This window comes from Xyrauchen texanus, chromosome 8, assembly GCF_025860055.1.
Source record: "Xyrauchen texanus isolate HMW12.3.18 chromosome 8, RBS_HiC_50CHRs, whole genome shotgun sequence".
In the NCBI taxonomy this organism is placed as follows: Eukaryota; Metazoa; Chordata; class Actinopteri; order Cypriniformes; family Catostomidae; genus Xyrauchen; species Xyrauchen texanus.
This window is the reverse complement of record NC_068283.1, coordinates 23,102,376-23,123,940: the sequence shown is the minus strand read 5'-3', so window position 1 is coordinate 23,123,940 and position 21,565 is coordinate 23,102,376. Positions and strand designations below refer to the sequence as shown.

At 37.0% G+C, this 21,565-nt stretch overlaps 1 protein-coding gene across 2 annotated transcripts in view; it reads right to left on the bottom strand.

Moving 5' to 3' along the window:
• The window catches only part of LOC127647699 (thyroid hormone receptor alpha-A), a 48,764-nt gene that overhangs the window by 15,363 nt on the left and 11,836 nt on the right, over positions 1 to 21,565 (bottom strand). The window contains exon 2 of one of the 2 annotated variants that reach the window (XM_052132118.1): positions 7,011 to 7,230. In XM_052132118.1, coding sequence (XP_051988078.1) covers positions 7,011 to 7,060 — 50 coding nt within the window. In that variant the 5' untranslated portion in view covers positions 7,061 to 7,230. The remainder of the gene's footprint in view (positions 1 to 7,010; positions 7,231 to 21,565) is intronic. The other variant, XM_052132120.1, reaches the window with a different exon arrangement.

The following is a 21,565-nucleotide window of genomic DNA, read 5'->3' as shown; positions in this document are numbered from 1 at the left end:
GCCCCATCTCTCCCACATCCAGAAACCTCTGCTCTTATCTTCCTCATCACTCTACTGTGTTTTAACTAATCATATATAATGAAGCAAAGGACCCTCCTTTGAAGTCAAAATCACCTTCTACAATTCTGTCATCTAGACACACTCCAGAGAGTAACATTCAGCTTTTGCAGAGTTTATAGCATATTAATACATACATGCATAAATCATCAACAGAACTGTGTTAGAGCGGAACGCACAACATGCACATGTTCAGTGCATCAATTCAGTGCACAACATCAATGGAGTTCTAAACATGAGGGTACAGTATATAAACAACTGTTTACTAAACTATTTCAGCAACTGTCCACCTCTATTTCTATTCACTATTATTATTTATAAAGTATTATATAATCTTCATTAAAGTAGTCATGGAAGGAATTTAGAGCTTGAATCAAATTTGAAACAAATTTGATCCAATGAAACACTGATGACGTAAATCATCAGCATACATTTTTGTTTATTTCCATGTTTAAATTTGATTTTTAATTTCGACTCGAGTTCACAATGTAAAACCTACAGGGTAATCAGGTAACCTACAACTTGTGCTAATTTGTGCAACTAGTTTTACTTATGTCATAAATTGTATTTATGCTCCAAAAAAGGTCCTTATCATGGGTTAAATGAAATAGAAATAGATGCTTGAGATAACAATTGCAGGTTATCAATTTATCAGTGCATGCCAGCCTGTCATTAAATTAAATATTTACAAAATACTATGAAATTCTCAAATTCCTGCTCAGTTGTTTTACTCAGATTGTAATGCTGTTATCATTTGCAATGAAAACTATTAATTTCAAAATGTTCACAAGTGGATTTACATTTATTTGACCAGATAACAAATACACAATTTTTATTAACAGATTTGCTGCAATTGTTTGGGTACGAACAAGTTAAAAATGTCAGACTTTATCCACTGACACGTGAGCTGCGGAACATCAAAGCAAAGTCCACGAGAGGATGTCACGGTTCCACTTCCTGCTTTTAATTCCTGCAAATGCTTTCGAGGAGAACAGACAGAGACGGGCTGAGGTGTGGAGAGATGAGCAGGCTCGGAGTGAATAAGCATTTCAGTGAAGCCTTCCGCTAATCAAATTATAGCAGTGTAATTAAATGGCAGTTGAGGCAAAGCAGGGCTTGGGAAAACTCTGCCTTACAGCGAACCGTCTGAAGCTTCTCTAGCTGCATAATAATTCCAGAACTGACCCACAGGGGCCTAAAACTGTGTGTGTGTGTGTGTGTGTGTGTGTGTGTGTGTGAGAGTGTGTACGGTTGTGTGCATGCGGTAACTCAAAGTCTGGGGGGAGGGCATGACCATGAGGCAGCTCACAGAGAGACACGTGCTTCTGTGCTCCAAATACATACACACACACACACACACTCTCTCTCTCTCTTTCTCTCTCGCTCTCCCTCTCTGCTTCAGTGACATGCTGCTCACAGACAATCCACAGACTTTCGTCATGAGTCAGTGTCCTGAATTGTCCCTTGTTACACAGTGGCCCCATCTGGCCATCTTTCTCTCTCTCTCAGGCACTCTAATCTCACTCTCTATTTGTCCTTTTCTCATCTAATCATATGCATGTACTGTTGACAGCTTCCTCTTAAACACATCACACACTTGGACAAATCATCAGGAATTCTGGATTACAATCACATTTGCTTTGGTGATGTTAAAGACTGAGAATATGAATAATGTTCTGAAAAGCTTCCAGGAAATCTGTGAATTAATATACTCCATATATTCATGCAAACCAAAGGTTCTCAACTGCTTTTGCTTCAGGACCATATTATATATTGGACATCATGTGAAAAAGTATCAAATATTTTTATTAGACAAACATAAACAAAAATGTCCTTAAAGCTGCACTACGTAAGCTTATTTTGGGTTACAATTAACAAAAGTTAATTACGGAGTTAGTACATAAACAAAATCTATGTTCAAAACTCTATCCTTATTTTACCCCGATTCACTACGGTAAGCCTAAAATAATGATTTTTATTTAGAGTTGTCGGGTCGGATTTGGCGTGAAATCACTGGCATATATCATTTGTCCATGCATGTTTACATACATGGCTGTAAAAAGCTATGACGTCACATTAAAAAATAACATATAGAGATTTACAACTGAATTCAAAATCAGCGGTTGAAAACTTCTCCTTTGAGTGTCTGCGTGTATAATTCTGTTTAGACAGTGGGCTAAAATGTTTTGTGCCCACTGTGAGTTAAAGAGTTGTAAATGAGGGAGTGGGTGAAGCCCCTCCCACCCAATACTTTGCATTGTCGGCAGTTAAACTTACGATAATCAAAAAGCTGCACGTAAACAGCGGGCACATTATTGCTGGCAGCATGCCGTGTAGGGTAAATAAATAAAAAAATCAATGATCATTATTATCTGTATGTAACATTCTCAAAACAGTAGCACACTACTAGGGATGTGCATATAGGTTTACATGTATATACTGTATGATGAATAGTGCAACACGGTCTGTGGGATATTATACACTGTATATATAGTATACTGTTGATTTATATAAACATGCTCTAGTTGGCCGTTTTTGGCTGTTTTTCAGTGCAGCGAATCATATGCAACATTGTAGAGGGGCCCTAAGTGGGTCCAACGCATGACACTTGAGCAGTCCAAATGTGTCATAAACGCGTATGAATTGTATTGACAATGCTTTAACGGGCCCAAATGCATTAAAAACGGGCGCAAGTTTATAAGGTAAAACATCAGATTGCAGAGCTAAAGTAAGTCTCTAAAAATGAATCCTTTTCTTTCATTTTGTTGTTATTTAAACTGAAATGTAGGCTTTCCAATTACTGCAATTGCTGCACAGCTAATTCATAATGTAATAATTTAAATGATAAAGAATTATAAAAATAAAGTGAGCCCTTGAACTGTTGATGAACTGAATATACACTGGCGGCCAAACGTTTGGAATATTGTACAGATTTTTATCTTATGAAAGGAAATTGGTACTTTTATCCAAAGTGGCATTCAACTGATCACAATGTATAGTTAGGACAAAGAGTTCAAAGAGTTCATCAAAAAATCCCCCATGTACAGCAATGACAGTTTTGCTGATCATTGGCATTCTAGCTGTCAGTTTTTCCAGATACTCAGGTGACAATTCACCCCACACTTCCTGTAGCACTTGTTTCAAAAGTGCTTTTTCTTTGCAATTCTTCCCATAAGGCCTGCACCCCAGAGTCTTCTCTTTACTGTTGTACATGAAACTGGTGTTGAGCATGTAGAATTCAATGAAGCCGTCAGCTGAGGACATGTGAGGTGTCTATTTCTCAAACTAGAGACTCTGATGTACTTATCCTCTTGTTTAGTTGTACATCTGGCCTTCCACATCTCTTCTGTCCTTCTTAGAGACAGTTGTCCTTTGTCTTTGAAGATTGTAGTGTACACCTTTGTATGAAATATTCAGTTTTTGGCTATTTCAAGCATTGTATAGCCTTCATTCCTCAAAACAATGATTGTCTGATGAGTTTCTAGAGAAAGCTGTTTCTTTTTTGCCATTTTTGATCTAATATTGACCTTAAGTCATGCCAGTCTGTTGCATAATGTGGCAACTCAAAAACAAACTGAAGACAATGTTAAGCTTCATTTAATGGATCAAATAGCTTTCAACTGTGTTTGATATAATGGCAAGTGATTTTCTAGAACCAAATGAGCAATTTAGCATGATTACTCAAGGATAAGGTGTTGGAGTGATGGCTGCTGGAAATGGGGCCTGTTTTGATCAGATCTGATCAAAAATGACTTTTTTCAAATAGTGATGGTGCTGTTTTTTACATCAGTAATGTCCCGACTATTCTTTGTGATCAGTTGAATGCCACTTTGGTGAAGTACCAATTTCCTTCTGAAACCACAAATCTGTACATTATTCCATTGCATAATGTTAAATAATGCCATGTCTGCACATCACAATATTGTATATGTTCAAATTGTGTTACATACTGTAAAATAATTAAAAAGAAAGAAAGAGGAGTTTGCAAAGCTGAATTCAAAGCACGAGAAAGCAAGCAGTTGAATCCTGGATCATGATGAAAATATATAGCAAAAGATCCTTCACACTGTGTCTTCAGTGAAGAATTATTTTCCTCAGAATCATTTGACATAGAAGGGAGTAATATATAACTTTGTGTTTCAAAGTAAGCATATTTTAAGTAAAACAAATATTAATTTGTATTCAGTATTCAGAATAAAAGTATTCAGAATAAAAACTAAGTGCAGATATATACATTAATCTACATGTTTTATATTATTATCATATCAATATATACAGTATACTGACAATACTATTGCATATAAAAATAAGTGAAAAGTCTAATTCTTCCATTCAAGATGGGGAACAACCACAAGGCTCGAGGTCAGAGATTGAGGGAGAGTCTTCTGAGCAGGAGTCAGGTACTGGTGAGAGGATTTTAGTAACTTAAAGAAAAGGGCACCACCCCGGAACTCATTGATTTTTAAATCCTGTTTACGTCATGTTTGTAAGCTCAGAAAGGTCCGGCTGTGTCCCGACTTGCATGAGCAGTGGTGTGAAATCCTTCCACTAATGGATGTTTAACTGTTTTTAACAGTATGTCAAGGTTTTTACCAGCTGTAATGCTTGGATTTGTTTTCTGGTAGGGTTGTTGGAGCTTATATTGTTTGTCATGCTTTAATCGAACAGTTGTCGTGTACCGATCACGATTTGTTTATAAGTTTCGTTTTTCCAGCGACATTACAGTAACATGTTGAGTTATATTCCTGACTTCTGAGTATTTTATAACATTGGTGCAGTTTTGAGATTCCCAAAGTGTGTGTGCCGCTATTTACTTTGTTTTTACCCCAGTCACAGAGATGCATAAGTTATTGTCACTTTACACTGTCCTTTTATCAAAAAAAAAAAAAAAAAAGACCTATTGGTCTAAATGTAAGCTAATAAAGTATTTTTGGAGCAATAAATCAGTGTGCAGACGCACCTTTTTTTCTTTAAGCAGGTAGCCTGTTTAAACAGATCTAAAAGCCACTATAGGTAGATCCCATGCTCATAATAACGAATAACATAAAATCAACATGAAAAATCCTTATCCCTTATCGGCTCATGTCCTGTGCAGTTCTCTACTGTAAGGTGCGTGAGAAGTGCCTAACAAGACCACTTGTCACATCTACGGCAAGTGCTACAGGAAGTGTGGGGTGAAATGTCACCTGAGTATCTGGACAAACGACAGCTTGAATGCCAAGGATCTGCAAAACTGTCATTGCTGCACGTTGAGGATTTTTTGATGAGTACTTTTTGAAGCAGTTTAAGAAGTTCTGAAAAGTGTTTCCAAATTGTAATAATAATTTTTCACATTATTAATGTCCTGACTATATATTGTGATCAGTTGAATGCCACTATAAGAGCAAAATCTGTACATTATTCCAAACGTTTGGCCACCAGTATATATTATAAATATAATAAACATAACAAATCTGAAAATTCAGATCATTACATTATTGTGGCAGAGTAGTGATTAGACAATACAAAAAGTGCCTTTAGAAATCAATAAATTGTTTGTTATTTTTCCATATCATTGTACATAAGCCTTTCACTTGCCTACAGTCCTCAGCAATCAGTTTTGCAATTGTCAATAGAGGAGGACACATTGTTGCATTCCATCTATGCTATTTTCGTGGTCCACGTCACTGCATCCGAAACTGGGTGCAGTGTAATCTCTGCTCTGTTTAATATTTTAACAGCCACGATGTTAAAAGTACCGGCATTACCAAGTAGCCTACTGATTGAATTCAGTACCCGCATGCTGTTGAACTACCACCGGCTGCTTTCAAACACTCACGTGCGTACAGTGTGTCTGGGCATGCTTTTTGGAGCGCTCCTGTCTCGTTCTAAACACAGTCAAACGTGCTTCTTGGTCAAAATGCCCCTCTTGACGCAATATTATTGTAAATACAGCCGTTAATGAATTACAAGAGTGTAAGCAGACAGGACAAAAATATTATATCTCAAAATATCAGGTCTGTGCGATGTGTAAATGCAGCTATAGGCCTATCATTAATATTAATCAAACAACACTATTGACAAGAAAATGAGAAAGGCAAACGGACTCAATGTCCTCAATTTTAGCAGCTTTAAATACATTTCAATGACTTGACTACTTCTCAACCAAACTCTGACTACATTGAATCAGTATTTATGCATACCTAATAATCACAGTAAAGAATATTTCTATAATTTAAAGTACTATTATTTTGCATTAGATTACTTTTTAATGATTTATATCATGTTTTTTATGATTAATTGCTGCTATTACAAAAAACAAAACCACACTGTTTAGCACTGTTTACTCTGGTCTCTATTTTATTACCACTGTTCTATGTACATAGGGGATGTACATTTTCGTACATAAGAGGAATGTTTTTGGTGCGTTTCACTGTGGTTGTGTTATGCTTCAATAGTTTTCAGGATCTCTAGCCATAAATGTCACTATTTTAGGATGCTGTGCCAAGTTAAACGTAGTTTGAAACTTAAAAATAAACACATCTCAAGACCTCTGCACTCTGCTGTCGGTTTGTGCCCTATACATCTGGAGTAGCGCTGACTGCCCCCTGCTGACTGTGACTCGGAAAAACAAATTGAATTGCTCTGTTGGTAGGAAAATTACATGCCTAGAGTCCCCCAGCCACTGGGGGTTGCGTCAGTTAGCGCATCTCGCGTAAAACCAGTGCCGGATCAAGAGCGGATCACGGATGGTCCGCCGTGGTTACCCCTAATGCGAACAGCCGAAAGAAGGAGGAGGAGGAAATTACATGTGTACAGTTTACATGATTAAATGCATTATTTTATATATATAAAAAAATACAATAAAATCGACAGACTTAAGTTCTGGGTATGATCATTTTGTTGAGATTATTCACAGTGATTGAGCTCCAAATCTAGAGCTGCCACACCCACACACACACAAACTAACTCACTGTGTCTCATCTCCCTTTGGCAGGTTAAGGTCCTGCTCGTTGTGTTCCATTCACCTTAATGCCATTCAGCGACCAATCACACAAGACTGAGACAAACCCAACCCTCGCCGATGTGCTCAGCATATGCAGTGTCAGTATCAGTCAGCTGCCATTGGTTTATTCATGGTGACATCCCCTGTGTATTTATCTGACTCGCGGCCAAACTGGACATCCTTTATACCTGTTTGAGAGACAATAAGAGACGTGAATCACACTGATCATCTCCTTGAATTATGTAACAAACAGTCAATTTATCCAACCAAGTCATCTACATGGTACCTCCTCATTGCAAAAATTATTTTCCTAACCGTTATTGTCTCATGCAACCCCACAGCCCCATTTTAGTTCCCCTTTATAAACACCAAACCAGAAATGTGATCTTTTTAAATCTCACATTATACCGAACAGAATGCAGCAATATAATTTATATTGTTAATGTTACTTTTTTTTAAAAATCTACATTTCACATATTCTGTTACAAAACACGTCCACACACATGTATAAAACTGGCAAATATAATACACATTTAATTTTATTTTCTTTGAAACCCCTAGAATTTATAAGTCACCTTTTCAATTTTATTAGTTTAAAAGGTGCATTTAGTAATAGTTGTGTTTAAATTGTGCTGACACATAGCGGCATATTTACTGATGCCATCAAAGAAATGTGCTATTCACACCAAGCCATGAGAGTAAAAGTATCCAGTTAAAGGGGATTGTCAAGATAAAGCAAATAATCTTTGTTTGGTCATATTATGTTAGCATGGGGTGCTCACCCATCACCACATAAAGCAGCATTTTCATTCAAACTGAGGTTTCATCTCATGTGAAGGTGCATCATTGTAAATATATTTATTTAAAAATATATTATAAAAGCAGAGTGCAACTTCTTTTTTTCTTCTTCCTTATAAAAATGTAAATCAAAATCGTTCCAAGTAACCACTTCGAACCTGCTAAATTACACCCTTGGGATCATGTACCACTGTTCTTGAGGCTGCACCAAACTACATCTCTAAAGCAGCTGTAACTCAGTTTCAACACTTGGTGGGGCACATGCGTGTGAGGTCCTCATCTGTGAACCCTTGCCCCAAGGGCTCAGGTGAGCTACACTCATTAGAAGGAAAAGTGGGCAACTGATAAACATAAATCACTTACATCTGTGTGTTATTTTCCCATTCCTGCTCTGAAACTGATATGGCTTCATTGTCAATAACTTTGCCGTTTCCAAGATAACCACTCGGCCTCTGTCTAACTATAGGAAGGCTGAACTGCTATAAAGGCTGCCATAAGTATTTCATTTCCTCCCTGCTCATTACATTTTAGGACAAGTTAAAGGAATAGTTCACCCAAAAGGAAAATTCTCTCATCATTTACTCACTCATGCAACCACAGGTGTGTGTGAATTTCTTTCTTCTGCAGAAAACAAATAAAGATTTTTAGAAGAATATTTATTTCAGCTCTGTAGGTCCTCACAATTCATGTGAATGGTGACCACAACTTTGAATCTCCAAAAATCACATAAGACCATAAGACTGCATTCAGAACGCAAATCGGCAAAAAAAAAAAAAGAATAAGAATGCGGAAGTGAAAGTGAAAGAGGAGATTATTCTCTTCAAGACTATGTTTGTGAAAATGTTATGCTTTTGTTTCCTTTTTTGTCTCTCTCTCTGCCTACACTGGAAGATATTACTGTTTATCTTTCTCTATGGCTAGAAAACAGAATAAAATAATCAACTGAAAGTTTTGAATCAGATTAAGATACAGAGCAACGTTGCACTTAAGATTTACCACTCAAAAAAATTATTAATGATGTAATATGGCTCTGTGCTACCGCGGCTTGACTAAGATCTCAAGTTCGATTCCTAGAGGCATATTCTTTCTGTTAATAAACCAAGTAAAACTGCAACTGCATATGGATATTTGGAGGTACGTTTTATTCTGTGATTTGATTAAGATGACTTGTACTGTACTGCATTATTATTCACATCATAGCCTCATTCTCATTCACATCAAATTAAATACTGCATGCTCTCTACCCTGACTAGGGTCCATAGATCATGAATAAAACAATAATTATGGGACAATCACCAAGTTCTACACTGTCGGTTATTTTCTAAACAGGTGAAATTATCAAATGTAATTTATTCAGGTTCAAGTATTGCCAGTGATATTATTTAACAAGCTATTGCTTATAATAGTTTTAGTCAATAGTTTAACTGTCAATTTCTGAAGCAATCTGATTCTGTGTATGTTTACAAGCATTGCAGCAGCCTTGATCGCAGCAGCATTTTTAATTCCTCAGGAAATATTTTCTTTAAATCAGATCAATGGTACAATACAGCCTCGAACATACACAAAAAGAAACTCACTATATACAACTGCACTCAGAACTAACATATAACAAATCTCTCTACCAAATCTCTCTTGTTTAAATAATATTTTTTTGTTATTTAATTTGCATTTAATTTTTTGCTTTATTTATGGCTTGATTTACCAAATTATAACGTCCCCAAAAATGATTCTGTATAATAGAGTGCATGCACACAGTCTATATGACTGGAACACATTTTGCAGAGATGTTCTCATGTGTTGCCAAGAATTTGACTGGATTTCAAAAACAAAATAAGTATTAAAAGCACCACATTTCTGTACTTAACCCTGGTTGTTTTGGAACGCTAAACAATAAAAAGCTGATTCAAAGACATGGACAAGTACATTGAATCCCTCCTGCTCAAAAATCCAGGGATTGTAGAAGAAACTTTCTCCTAAGGGGATGGAGGAGGAGACCAATTGGCACTTCAAATTAACACTGAAACATCTAAAACTATGCTTTCATCTTAGTGTTTTCTCTTCTCCAAGTGGAGACAGTCCTAAATGGTTTTGATGGCCCAACAGAAGAGGGATTTTAAAAGATTTACGTGATGGAGACAAGATTCAAACACACAGGCTTGGTAGATCTATCTTTAGGTCAGGTTTAAAATAAAATCCCCAAAAACACATCACACAAGCAGCAATGAACCATACATCACAGGGTGGTGAGAAACAAAGTATGGAGGTTATACAGTCTAAAGAGGGAACTGATGCTATTTAAGAATGCGACTGTTGGTTGAGGATTGGTTACAACTGAATCATAATACAGACACCTCAAAAACCGCTTGTGGTTAAAAAGCAATGCATATTAATAACTATAATTTGCTTTTACTAGATTTAAAAAGCAGAAAAACAGGATCAAATTGCCCCATATATTCTTAGAGGTGCTCCTGAACTGGTCAACAGAGGACCTGCAGAGAATGGGAGAAGTCACTACCAGAAAGCAGGCCATGGGAATTTATGGGTTATTAGATTGTACATACTGTATATACAGTGGATCTATGGCTAGACAAAATTAGTCAACAATGGCAAAACCAGGTAGAATGTGTGTATTTTAATAAGGCAGTTTTCTTTTTCTTAAAAAAAAAAAAAAGCATTTCAGGAGATGACAATTACCATTTGTTAACCATGGCATTTTTATGTTTAAAACTGAAGCACAAGTGGCTCTAAAAAAAAAGACCATTTGCTAAATACCTTTAAATGTAAATGTAATGTAATTTAACACATCATTAAAGGGACGGCTTTAAGTACATTTCTTAATACCCAAAATGACACTAGTCTAATACCTTAATTATTTTATGATTACAAAATGACGGCATACTGTGTAAAATGTCCCTTAGTAAGGAATAGTGAACATACAAACAAGGAAAATTATATGTTCACCCTAAATAAAGAGAGTTTGTAATTTTCCAAATTCTTTTATTTTATTTATCCTATCCCCACAGTTTTATATCTACATCTGTCACATCCTAAGCACAACCTAAACTAAGGAGAAGAACCTGCCGATGGGCATTTTGGTCATTTTGTCTATTCAAGTACTCTGACTAATTACTCTAGTACTCAAGGGGCAATTACATGTTCCTAACTGTATATATAATAACATGTCTGGTGCATTGCGTCTGGTTGTCCCAGTGCATCGTCTATTCATTGTTATAGGCTGTAATAAAATAGTATGTTACAAAATGTACAAAAGATTGCATAATCAAAATATAATGCATCTGCCCAACTCTGAAAGAACGTGCACAATGCGTGTCTGTCTGATCTTCCTTCAGTTTACCGTAGTGATCTTTGTAAGGGCACACCAGTTTTTTAGTGACTGTCTGAACAGTATATTTTCCAATAACAGGAGATGCCATAACCATTGCGTTTTAATATGCGTGTTAAGTTGAAGATCAGTTTTGAAGATGCTGCATGGTGTTCCATTTAACTGCGCTCTCTCTAGCTTTTTGAAACAATCGCCTGCTGTATACTGCCACATGCGCCTGGATCATCGTTTTCATGATCGATCATTGCTGCCAAGTCCGAGTACCTGAGTCTTCCAGTACTCGTGCCCATCCCTAAAAAGGCAGAATGTTAGCCTCAGTCACCATTCACTTTCATTGCATGTTTTTACAAACAATGGAAGTGAATGGTGACTGAGGTTGTCAGTCGCTAACATTCTGTTTTGCTCTCCTTTTGTGTTCCACAGATAAATTAAGCCATATGACTTTAGAACAACATGAGGGTGAGTAGATGATGACATAATGTTCATTTTTGAGTGAACTGTCCCTTTAAAAGAATACTGCTATATTAAAAATAAATACATGTTCTCCAAAATAACCTTAAATACTCTAAAAATACATATTTACTTAACATGCATGTAACTGTATTCTGAAGCACTATTCTTTTTCTCAGTCATAAAAAGAGCTATTTTGTTTCAAAAGAATTTAAATGTTTTAAGTGCCACAATGAAAAAGCTGATTATTTAAAATAATCGAATAATCTGGAAATAAAATGAGGGTTATGTTACAAAAAAATATATCAGTCAAAGCAAGCATTGACTGTACTTGCAGTAAAAGTATCTACAGTTTATCCACATCTTAAAATTGAAAATGTCTTCAAACCAACTTGCGGCAACTAAAAATGACAAGAAAAGGGTCAGCTAAAAATGTAGATACATATGAATAAATTACTCAGTATCCAACTGAAACTGATTTGCACTTAAATGGCTAATTGTGAATGAAATCATTATAATATTTAAATGTTAAGGCATGTCTGAATTTTTTATTTAAACTCACAATTTAATGACAATGAATACGTTAGAAGCATCTAAACTGAGTGTGAGCAAAAAGATGTATTTGAAAAAAGACATTTAAGCAAGAAGCTTGCAGAAAACCAGTAGCTGTGCACATGCTCAGGTTTGATTTATGCGCTTTCAAAAGCTCAGGTCTTCAGACATATCAAACATTCCTCAAACACTGAGGCCATATTAACTACAATGCAACAGGTCTTGTGACATGCCTGCAGCTTGAGATTAGTCAGTCTGACTTCCTCAATCATCTTAGATGTGCTTCTGTTGTGCAGTGAGCGGATAAAAATGAAGTGATTGTCTCTGAATTTCTCCAGTGTGGGTATCATATCTGCTGTATCCAAAAAAATATCATGATGAATCTTTGAGAACATCAGCCTCACAGGAGCTGATAAAGCTTGGAAATGTCAGCCTTACATGAAAAAAACTCAATGATGACTTATCTATCATGACATTTCTTGTTAATTTCCAAATCAAAATGAAGCTGAAATTGCTCTTCTCTTTCTTGACATTTACCATTTTTGGTATGTAAAAGATTTTGAATATTTTTTGAACATCTGTTGAATGCAATGTCTTCGGGCCTTGAAAAAAAGGTCAAATTACTGTCCTCACAGAAATCTGAATCCAGTAAACATGCTGTTATGGAGTAATACAACTTTGACAGGGCTTCTAAAACCATCAAACAATCTGCTGCTTGTTACCCTTGTACTGTATTCCTATTCGGCCCTCAACAACAAGTGAAAAGCTGAAATATTTATTTTGCGGAATAACTATTTCAGGTACTGACAGTTGAGGTCAAGAGGGTTGCAAAACGAATGAATGAAAATGTTGCATGAGTCAGAGCATCGTGTCAACTCAGCTTGTAACATTCAAGAGAAGGCAATATGATGAGCAGGATGAAGAATCCGATTTGTCCCTGACACCACATTGTGATTAATTAACTTGTAAGGGCATTCGAGCTGACAAGCAACGACTGAATGAGACAGTTGCAACATCTATTCACTATGAAACACCCCATGGCATTGGTTCTTGTCAAATAAAGGAGCCCAGTGGGATGTTTGCTTTAAGATTGCTTAATAGGCATGCATTTTCACTTTTTAATTGTACAGCAAAGATGTAAACAGCTTCTATCAACACAACAGAGAAAAAAGGAGCTGACTGGCTTTTGGCTAATACAAAAGGTGCATTATATGGAATTTCCAAACTTTGTCAAGGCACTATTTAGCAAAAGTAAACATGGGTCTAAAAAACACTCAACAACACCAATTTTGATTCCTTTGATTCCGAAATAACACTATTGTAGCTTAGTGTGAATTTACACTATGGGTTTTCACGCTAGAGTGTGAGTTTGAAGAATTTGGTTGGTGTGAAAGCACGATTCTCCAAACTTGGGTGTGCACCATAGAACCAAGTTGCCTGAAAAGCTGGTTTGGGTAATTTATCTGTCCCAAATCGTGGTTGTGAACCACTATTGATGATGTATAATTTGCATCTTTGCATGCTCCGTGTCGCAAATGTTATAGCATAGTGCATTTCTAATAGCCGCACGTCTCTGAATTGACTCTAATTGGTTAGCAGTTTGCATTCTTTGTATTTTTTCAAATGCATCCCTAGCATACAAACACAAGATTAATTCTGTGTGTGAAAAGTTTTTGTGGTAAATCCAAATCTAGTTCATTTGTATTCCTGCTTAGAAATGTCATCTGGGAAAAAAAAAAAAAAGAGCATGATGCAGAAGACATTTTTTGCTCTGCCACATCAGTGAAATAGACTGTTAATTTGTCAATCACACAAACTACAACAAAAAGGGCCTATGGTTTCAATTTGTACCATACTAAAGAGTTTTGCAAGTTCATTATATGCCGCACCCTCTTCCTCTTTTCCCTACATGTGAGTAAACATGAGGTGTGTGTTTCCAAGCCTTTAATAATAAACAAATAGATTTCAGTTCTAATTTTGTGAAATTATTCATATGTCATCATCTCTGACAAGGATGAAATACAAAACAATTCCTAGTTTGTAGCCTAGTCTTTCTCACTTTAATGAAAATAGAAAAATGGTCCATTCAGACTTTTATATTTTCAAAAGTTTCTCTCTGAAGATAAACCATGAACCCCCCATACAGTATCATTCCTCAGTCACAAGGGCTTCTATGCTTGGATATCTGTATACTATGTATATGTATACTATGTATATGTAAAGAAATATGAAAATAATTTTAAATAGAAAAAACAAAAATAATAAATAATATATATATATATATATATATATATATATATATATATATATATATATATATACACACACACACACACACACATTCATTATGATTCAAAATGTACAGATCATCTTATAACATTCATATCCAACTGCACTCAATTGATAAACTCTATAAATGCTGTTTTGTAAAGACTATTTAGGATTTTGTTTTCTCTTCTTTTTTTGTAAATTCAAAAAAATTAGCAATGTGCAAATGTGATTGAATATTGTGATAAATATCGATATCGAATTATATGAAAAAGTATCGTGATAATATTTTTTGCCATATCGCCTATGCGCTATAGGTCCTCATGGTGGCATAGTGACTCGCTTCAATCCGGGTGGTGGAGGACGAATCTCAGATGCCTCTGCATTTGAAATCCACCCATCTTATCACGTGGCTTGTTGAGTGCGTTACCGCAGAGACCTAACACATGTGGAGGCTTCACACTATTCTCCGTAGTATCCACACACAACTCACCACTCACCTCAGTAGACGGATACAGAGTATCTAATATGTATAATTATAGTCATATATAATTAAAATAATATATTATAGACTAAAAGCACACCTGTAAAATCTTCTTTTCTCTTTACATCATTATAACACTCCTAAAATTAACCTCATACATTCCCTTCTAAAGGGACTTTGTTCCCTTCTCACTCAAAGTGCTCACGCTTGTTAAAGAGTGGAGTGCTGTCATAGCAACCATGATGAGTTCTGTTTCCGTTTGTCCTACGAATGCCGTCTTGTTTAAATGAGGCTTGTTTAAAGGAGGACACTCTGTATACTGCTGCCTTCAACGGACGCGTCCTACCTAGCATGCAGCCTTCCAAACGAGACACAGTGGCAGAGTGCTAGATGGCGCAGTAGAGAGTGTAATCGACCTTGAATTCACGTTCGCCAAGTAGACTGCTGTCAAGCTATATAGTGAAAAAGGAGTTACATTTTGGTCTGTTCTCACCCAGAACCAATTGGATCACTTCTGGAGTCATGGATTAAACCACTGACCTCATACAAATTACTTTTATGATGTCTTTATGTAATATTTGGACCTTCAGAGTTCTGGTCACCATTCACTTGCAATGAATGAATTGAATTCAATGATGAGAGTTTTCTTTTTTGGGTGAACTATTCCTTTTAGACATATGTCATGTGGAATGGAGGAACTATTTGTAATTATAAGTATTTGCCAATGGGGTAAGATTGGACTGTCAGTCTTGGACAAGAAATAGAGACCAGGGCATACACATTGAATGAAAGAAAAAAATATAAGGAAACATTCAAATCTCTTGTTCCCTGCTCAAAATACTCTAGGTCAGCATGGAGGTGAGAGATGGGCAGGAGTTGAAATTAGGTCCTCTGGCCATGAGCCAAGAATCCCTAAGGGGCACTGCAAGCACGTGGGCAAAAAACTAATATAGTTTTGTTTTGAAAAAATTCCCAGGGTGATCCAGTAAACAGTAATCAGATTCTGCCAACGTGCTTAATCTTTTATCATATAGAGGTCCTTCAAACTTTATAGCAACACATTTAAATATTCTTCTCCATAAAAGAGGTTCTGATTTTTGTTGTGATCAGCCAAAATAAATTTGACAAGTGAATGCTGTACACTGTACAATGTTGTAACCTGCAATTGAGCAGGACTATTTTATTTCTGAAGCTATTTCTACCTGATCCTGAACCCTTAAAAAAACTGTTGGTGTAAACTTATTTATTTAGGTTGGTCCAGGGATGTTTAATAATATTTAAGACTTGAGTATAATAAAAAAAAATTGTATATATATATATATATATATATATATATATATATATATATATATATATATATATATAAATAATAATAATAATATATATATATATATATACAAAAAAAAAATAAAAAATAATATATACATATATATATATATATATATATATATATATATATATATATATATATATATATATATATATATATATATATGTGTATATATATATATATTTTTATTTTTTTTTTTTTTTGTGTATATTGTGGTCATTGGTTAATACCCCAACTTACAATATAACAAGGTGGAGCTTTAACAATGAATAATTTCAATTACACCTGAAGGAGTATTTTAAATATTTTATATCAGTTTGGTATATATAATGCATTCCATCTAAACTTTAATAGAACAATAATCTTTTTTCTTCTTTCTTTTGAAAGTGGCCTTTGCAAATCTTGATGGTAAAAGTTACTGTAATGCTTATTTGAGATAGCAATTCTAACTTCACATTCTGGCACAATGGCATTAAAGAGAAACTTACAGGCAATGTCAAGTTTTAGTGAAGTCAAATATAAATAATAATAAATCTCAATCAGTATTTGGTGTAACGCATTACTGTAATTAATGCGTTACACCAAACTCTTCATTTTTTAGTAATTATATTACAGTTACTTAAATGCATTGGCAATTTGCCTGCACACGTGAGCTCGTGCCACAATGTTGAGAAATTGCTCCAGTGAAAAGATGTCAAAGATACCAGTGGCTGTTATACTAAATGGAAATATCCCCATTACTACGAGTTTATGACAAATGCAGATAAGAAGACAAACACAGATCCGAAGCACAAGTAAACTAAAGCACTTGACATGGCAACATAGATATACTCTTTTGAGAGAATGCAGGGGCTGTTCACACCGAACATGTTTTTTTGCACATGTCTACACTGTGTTTAATTTATTTTCTGATGTAATCACATGCTAGATGAACGTATTTGAATGCTGCAGCGCATCTTGCTGTTTCTTTAGAGTCTCACGCAAGACCAATAGATTTTAAAGCCGTGTCAAGTTAAAAAGAGCTTCAATATTTAAGAAAGACACCTGTGTTCTGTTTCATTTGTTGCGTTTAGCTGTTTTTAGGGTTTAATAGAAAATATTTCCTGTCTAACACTCATCTCAGATCTCTGATTCAAATCTCATCAAAAGCATCTTCACATACAGCAAGAAACAAAGCTACTCATATATCTGTTGATTAGTCCAAATCAGCCATGATTACAACTTTGTACCATAAACAGTTTTCTTCTTCCTAGGAACAAGATACACGACACACACAGTATAGCAGACCAGGCTAAGGGTCAATCCAGATAAAACACAATGGAATGGATCTATAGGGAGGAGTCTCCTGTAGATACCATGATACACAAACTAACATGTATAAACAATGAAGTCACATTGAGTTCCATCTTAAAGGAATAGTTCACCCAAAAATGAAAATTCTATAATCATTTACACACTCATGACATCCAACACGTGTATAACTTCCTTTTTTTCTGCAGAACACAAATTAAGATTTTTAGTAGAATATTTCAGCTCTTTAGCTACATACAGTGCAAGTGAATGGGAACCAAATTCTTCAGAAGCGATATGATATGTGTGGTCCTTTTTGACTATAAAGTCTCCTCCCTGCCCCTTAGGTTGAAATATACACGAAGAATATCCACTTGAACATGGCCATGGGTCCAAGTGGGTTTCTTAGACTGTCTGTGACCACTTTTGATTTGACAGTTTTCTCTTGCTTAATATATGATAAATGCAAACAGTTGGGCAGGACAAAAAGAGGAAGAGGAACACACGAAAAACATTGTTCTTAAAGGTACACTGCATAATTCTGGGCTCTATCAACATCAGTGGTTGAAACATAAAATTGCAATTTACTTGCAGAGGAACACAGCTGAGTTTGGAATGGCATACTAGTATGCTACTCTTACATTTTATGACATATGAAGGAATGGCAGAAATTGCTATTCCAAACTATTTCAGCTTTCGCACTGCTCTTCAGGGTGGATAAATGTGATGGTTTAGGGTATTTGCATTTATGCATTTGGCAGACGCTTTTATCCAAAGCAACTTACAGTGCAATTATTACAGGTACAATCCCCCCAGAACAACCTGGAGTTAAGTGCCTTGCTCAAGGGCACAATGGTGGTGGCCATGGGGTTCGAACCAATGACCTTCTGATTATCAGCCCTGTGCTTTTAGCCACTATGCCACCACCACTCCAAGTATATCTGGTGTCACTGATAAGAAGAAAATCATTAAAGAAATGTATCCGAAAAAGTAAGTTGCGTTAACCTTGTGCAACCTCACGTCGTCATGTGTGTGAATTATGTGTTGTCTTTGCTATTTGCTATGCATAATTTAATTTAATTTAAATTGACTGATCTCAGTTCAGGACACTCTGGGCTGACAGTGAAGAGTTAAACTTTCGATGCACTGAGTCATGTGACAAAACAACATGGTGCCGAACACAGCAGAGTTTGTCGTTTGAGAAAACACCAACAAAATTATATTTGGTAAGAGACCTCATCTCGTTTTTACACTGAAACCAGTTTGAGTCAAAAGACTAGAGTCTCTAGGTTCATTCGATAGGCCATTTGTAAAATTTCATTTCACGTCAACAGCACTTCCAGCTTCAACCACAGGTGGCAGCAGTTTGAATTTCAGTAAGTATAGACTGATTTCAGCATCAGAACATTTTACCTCCTGTTGCTGGATTCTCATTCTGATCAGTCTGGCTAAAGTTAAATGTTTCATTGTCCCTCCCATATTATGTAAAATATACCAACCCCAACCTGGTGCAAATAATGTCAGATGTTATGTGCACCCTGGTGCAAATAATGATATTTACATCCAGTACAAATAGCGGCAAAATTATTTTCACCCCAACCCTGGTACAAATAATGGTAGATACTATTTGCACCCATATTTAAATACAAACATACAGTATGGGCGTCACTGCATTGTGTTTATTGGGTTTATTTAGAGTCCCACAGACAAACTACATTAACAAATGTAATTCTCAAAGTGTGGGGTGTGCTCCGTAGTTTTTCTTGTTTCAAAGGGGGGCATGATCCTAAAAAATTGAGAACCACTGCCTACCTTTAACCTCACCTTAGAAAAATAACCTTAGTTTTACTACAGTAACCATGGTTTCACTTGGGAACGAGTCCGATTGACAGACCCCGCTTCTGGAATAAACCTTTCTCTGCACTCCTCGACATTCACCGTGACCAAATTACTACGATGAAATCAACATTTATATTCATTTTGATCAAATATTTTTAGTATTTAAGGAAATATTAAGAGTGGAAACAGGAATTCAGATGAGGAAAAAAGTGGGACAAAACGCGGATTTGAACAGCGGTCGCTATAGCAACACTACACAATCACACACCGTCTTTACACTCCACGTCACTGCAGCGACATCTGTTGTTTAGTTTGTCGTTTATTTCTGTGATTCCACCAGGCTATTAGGGTGCAAATAGCTGCCCTGTGTGGCAGATGCTATTTACACCAGGGTGTTAATACAGTAGACACTCCGTACATTATGTGTGTAATAGATTTAAAATTAGATACAGCACTTTCTTGCAAGACATGGGCTTGCTGTTGGGTCCAATATGTTTTTTCGCAAAGCCTGCATTCCATTGGATAATGCTTACAAAATGTGTGCTGAAATGTGTCACAAATTGTGAAGGTTAGGCTGTAATGGAATCAGAATCAGATGCCACGAGGCAGCTTTATGTCCTGAAGTGGCGCTTGTTCACGAAATGGTGTTCTTCCTGAGCCGAAGACCCCAGAGATGCACAGTCGGGTCAGTGCTTTCCTTCCTGCAGGAGAGGCTGAAGGGTCGGCTGTCCCCCTCCACCTTGAAGGTATATGTAGGTATATGTATATGAAGGTATAGCAGCTCACTATGACGCAGTGGATGGTAAGTCCCTAGGGAAGCACGACCTGATCATCAGGTTCCTCAGAGGCGCCCAGAAGCTGAATCCTTCCAGGTCATTGCCCTGCCATACCAGCCCCAGGCCATGCATGCCCCTTTGGGTATACGAGCATACTCTACTAGGAGCGTGGCATCCTTGTGGGTAGTGGCCCATGGCACTTCTCTAGTAGATATCTGCAGAGCAGCGGGCTAGGCTACACCCAATACCTTGCAAGATTTTACAATGTCCAGGTTGAGCCGGTTTCGTCCTGTGTTTTGTCAGGTACGAACAGGTAGAGTTTGGTAATACGGAACAACTGGCCGGGTGTATTGCTTGCATAAAGCGCCCTTGCCCTCCCCTGAGGTGAAAGCTTGTGCTTTTACCCCCAGTTGAGTTCATGAAGTCGTGGACCCTGGATGTCCGTCCTCCCTAGCCCTGTGGCTCGTGAATTCGTCCTATACTAATATGCCCTGTACTGGGATAGGTGCTCCACAGGTGTTGATTACTCAGGTAACCCCCTGTGATGTATTTTCCGTGGTATGGTCTCCTTGTCCACAAACCCGTGTCTCCCTAGGGCAGATCCCTCTCTGCTCTGGCCACCATGTTTGTAGAGCTCCTCCCCTTTGAGGGAGGACCTACCACCGCGCCCCTTCCATGTGTGACTGGTGAGAACACATTTCGTATTGCCACATGTTGACCTCCCCTTTTGGGGAGGATGTGGTCTCCGTGGGGTCTTTTTCCCCTGAAAGAATAGGAACGAAAAAGAACACCTTCCCAATCCGTATAAGTGTTAGATGGCCCCAGCTGGATCTAATACTCTGTGGAGAGAAAACATAGAGAGAAAAGCCTGCTCCCATGCTAGTTACGTCGCTTCCCCCCCCTCAGGGATGTGGGGAACTACAAGACGTCTTTTTGGGGCGTTGGGGGAGGTTAGGTGCAGACTTATGCACCTGCTATTATGCATGCAGCAGCTTGCTTGCACCTGCATCAGCAGTTCACGTAACATGGTTCAGTTTTTCTATAGGGACCCTAGTGTCTCTACATCGACATAACGTCGAGTGAGTTACAGAAGGGGAACGTCTTGGTTACTGTCGTAACCTCCGTTCCCTGATGGAGGGAACGAGACGTTGTGTCCCTCTTGCAACAACGCTGTACTAGCCGCTGAAATGGTCGGACCTTGTCTCAGCTCCTCAGCACAAAACCTGAATGAGAGTGGGCATTCCTTCTTGTATACCCGTATGTCTGGGGGAGTGGCATGCAAATTCCACTCTACAATTCTCATTGGCCTTTTCTCAAAAGTATAGAGGTGTTCGGGTTCCCAAGAGTGACACCTAGTGTCACTACATCGACACAACGTCTCGTTCCCTCCATC